Here is a 3600-nt window from a genome sequence, read left to right on the forward strand (position 1 = left end):
TATGTTGGTGAACGACTCGCAGGCGGAAGCCCACTTTGACTACCTAATGTAGCTTACCTTGGTTTGAAACGTCGACGATCTTGCCAGGTCCAGATTGACCAAGGCTCTGCATACTATAAAATAATTATTTTCCAGCAGAGTCATTGGATGTTCATAATTATCTGGCCTACCCCCCACATGTATATATTTTAATCACTCTGTATAAATTGAACACCAATGTACACTGAGCACACATGTCACTTTATCACCCACCACTTGTAAAGTTCACCTTGTATTGACAGCCTTGAATATATGAATGATTTAATTCAGATAAAACGAAACAGTAGATTTTGAGTCACGTGTTTTATTGTTCACCAAATTGTATCTTTTGTTCAGGCGTTTGAGATACGAATGTTTAAATATATGTAAGATTAAGTTTACCAATAAGAAATACCCGACAGAACCACGCTGTATGATGATTAGCAAGCAAATAAAGAATTATTTTCAATTTTTTAGACAGGCTCTTAAGCTCTTAAGCTCTAAAGTGAGTAGAATTGTGAGGGTAGGAGATGCGTCTTTGGGAACGCCACCTGTGATTATTACTCGGGACCTGATTTTAAATAGAATGAGTGGGCCACCATTTATCAGGGTGGCAGTGGCCATTACCTCTGTCACCCTGGTCGGACTCCTGCTTACAATATTTTGAAGTGACTCCAGCCCTCCTGTGATCTCTGAGCCTTCAAAGGAGCAGTTCCTGTGAATGCACTGAAAGTTTGGTGAATGGCCACCATAGTACAAAAACCTCAGATTTGATTTAAAAAACAAAATACTAATCGCTCCAACGCCTTAACAGATGTCTCCAGGGTTATGTAGTCATTAATATTTTGTTCTTCTGAAGCCCACCAGGTGTTCCCTGTTGTCCCCAAACAGGCTGTCAGGCAGTTTCTGCAATTTTTTCAATAGTGGAGTCAGCAGGAACATTGCCATTAGAAGCATGATGGTTTACCCAACTCACAATAGGACAGGTGGACCGCCAATTTGACAGACAGGATACTCCACCACATTTATGGTGGAGTACCCTTTCCGACAAATTCACAATGGGGCACCTGGTCAGTTTGGTCTTGTTTGAGGGTATGACCTAGTTGAAAAGGCTGAACATATCATGAATTTATAGTGTACTGTAATAAATTGCATAACATTTGGTGTGGGTGACTGTCCATCTCAAGGAACAAGAACACTTCTTGTCAGGGTAAACACTCAAAGTCACTAAACTAATCTGAGATCTCTCCTTTCAGCATGGTAATCTTGGCCTACATCTGATTGGCAAAATTCCTTGTAAGTCCCTAGCACAGGATACTATATATACCCAGGGCCTGTAAATTAAATTCTTTACTAAATTTGTAAAATGTACATGTGTATCTTTATGGTTTCTTTTTAAACTGAATAAAGATTTACTCTAAATGCTATACTTAATGAACTGAAGCTTGGACAACCTCTGTGAGATAATTTAGTGTTTCTTACATTGAAACATTATTTCAAAATGTGTCTATGTCCCAACACCAGGCTTATACATTGAATAACGTTTTAATAAATATAATTTGATAAATACATTTAAAGGCTTGAAAAAATGTTCCTTTTGGGATCTGAAGTGTTGCATTTGTTTATTGGATAATGAGGCCAGCACTCATATTTACCCTGTGTACTGGGCAATTAGCCTTATGGAAAAGATGGATCTTCCCCTTGTTTAAAATACAGAATGTTATAGTCACTAGGAATGTGGTGCAACTGTTAATTAATTGCAATAATCTCATTACTTGTCAAAACATGTCCACAGTTGTGGGAGTTGTGCTCTAACTTTGTAACAAAATGATGTTTGTTACATTTTAAATTATTTTATGTTTTAATGTTTAATTCGGTGTGCACTATTCTTTACAACAGAACATGTATTGAGCTGAAAAATGCAAATAAAACTTGCATTTGTTATTGCAACTCTAAAAGCGGAATTATGAAGGCACAGCTGCTGGGTGGCATGTGGCTTTCCAGTTTGCCGGGTTCATATGGGTCTTTCAGCAACTACAGAGCTATGCCTCGGAAAATTCTAGACTTGGACCCTATAACTGATGTGTATTGGTAATAAATGTTATTCACTTAACCTAAAGGATTGTTGTTGATTTTTCTGCTTGTCATAAATATTTTAAAATCTAAAACATGGTGAATATCAAATAGATTCGGTAAAAACCACTCACAAAAGTCCAATTGAAATTGCTACTGGGATTCCATTGAGAAATGAATTGCTTTTAAAAAAGCGTGCTTGACTTCCTTGTTTCTCAGGCTGTAGATCAATGGGTTTGACATGGGAATCAACATTGTGTATATTACAGAGACTACTCTCTCCTGTCCCTTTGAGTAGCTAGAAGGCCGGAAATACATAAAAATCACTGTACCATAAAACAAGGTAACAACTGTAAAGTGAGAAGCACAGGTGGAGAAGGTCTTCTTCCTCCCTTTTATAGAGGGAATCTTCAAGATGGTAGAGATGATGTAGACATAGGAGACAATGATGATACATAGTGAGGCCATTTCAGCAAATCCTCCAAGTGTGTATATCAGGATCTCAATGAAGGTGGAGTCAGAACAGGACAACTTCAGCAAAGGTGGAACATCACAAAAGAAATGACTGATCAGATTGGAACGACAAAACTCCAGCCGGAAAATGCTGACTGTGACTATAAGAGATTGCAAGAAGCTAATAGTATAGGACCCCACAACTAGTTGATGGCAAAAACTCTTCTTCATGATGGTAGCATAGAGCAGTGGGAGACAGATAGCAATATAGCGGTCAAACGCCATGGCCGCAAGAATATAGACCTCTGTTGTGCAGAAGGCAGCAAAGGAGAAGAGCTGTGCAGCACAGCCAACGAAAGAGATAGTTTTCCTCTCCACCAGTAAGTTGGACATTGTTTTGGGGGCCACAGAAGAAGAATAGCAGAGGTCCAAAAAAGACAGGTTGCTAAGTAAATAGTACATAGATGTGTGGAGATGGTGGTCGATATGTATCAGCAGGATTATGCCAAGATTCCCCAGCAGAGTGCAAAAGTAGAGAAGGAAGAAAAGAGAAAAGAGCAGAATCTGGATCTCAAGTCGATCCGTGAATCCCAGCAAAAGAAATTCGGTTACTGATGTCTGGTTTCCAACTTTCATCTGTTAATTTATTTGGAGAGAAAAGCAAAACATGAAGGCAAACAACAAATTGGGAAATGCACAATTTAAATAGGGAGGAATGTGTAGATTTAGAACTTCATCACTTTGAATATGCAAGAATGAGTAATTTTCTGCCCCTCTCTGTCTATTTCTTGTTCTTCCTCTGCCAATCTGTCATTCTCATAGATAGAGCAGGTGTTGATATTTGGCTGAATATGCTAAATACTGATGCACATAAGTCCCCAATCATATAGAGGATGAATTAAAGGATCCATTCATTCCAGCAATAATGCAATGTATCGATGTTCATGAATTGCTCTTCATCAATTCTTTCTTTAGTTTTTTTCTAAGTTCCTCTTTTTACTGTGTGGTTTCTTACTGAACCTCTTTGTTCTGTCCTCTCTGCTTGTGCCTTTATAT

General features: G+C 38.4%; 1 protein-coding gene across 1 annotated transcript; it reads right to left on the reverse strand.

Moving 5' to 3' along the window:
* Positions 1-300: 300 nt before the first annotated feature.
* On the reverse strand, positions 301-3180 carry LOC146854096 (olfactory receptor 5I1-like). Its single transcript, XM_085651011.1, has 2 exons — positions 2268-3180; positions 301-338 (listed from the first exon to the last, which is right to left on the reverse strand). The coding sequence occupies exons 1-2, from the start codon at positions 3178-3180 to the stop codon at positions 301-303; spliced, it is 951 nt and encodes a 316-aa protein (XP_085507137.1).
* Between the last annotated feature and the right edge of the window lie 420 nt (positions 3181-3600).

The sequence above is a fragment of the Triturus cristatus genome, chromosome 4_1 (genome assembly GCF_964204655.1).
Source record: "Triturus cristatus chromosome 4_1, aTriCri1.1, whole genome shotgun sequence".
In the NCBI taxonomy this organism is placed as follows: domain Eukaryota; kingdom Metazoa; phylum Chordata; class Amphibia; order Caudata; family Salamandridae; genus Triturus; species Triturus cristatus.

What these genes read in the sequence shown, in the direction of transcription:
- LOC146854096 (XM_085651011.1), bottom strand. Translation starts at nt 3,180, where the DNA reads ATGAAAGTTGGAAACCAGACATCAGTAACCGAATTTCTTTTGCTGGGA. An exon ending in CGCTTTTTTAAAAGCAATTC is followed by an intron (nt 339 to 2,267) that starts ATTTCTCAATGG and finishes ACAATAAAACAC; the next exon opens with GTGACTCAAAATCTACTGTT.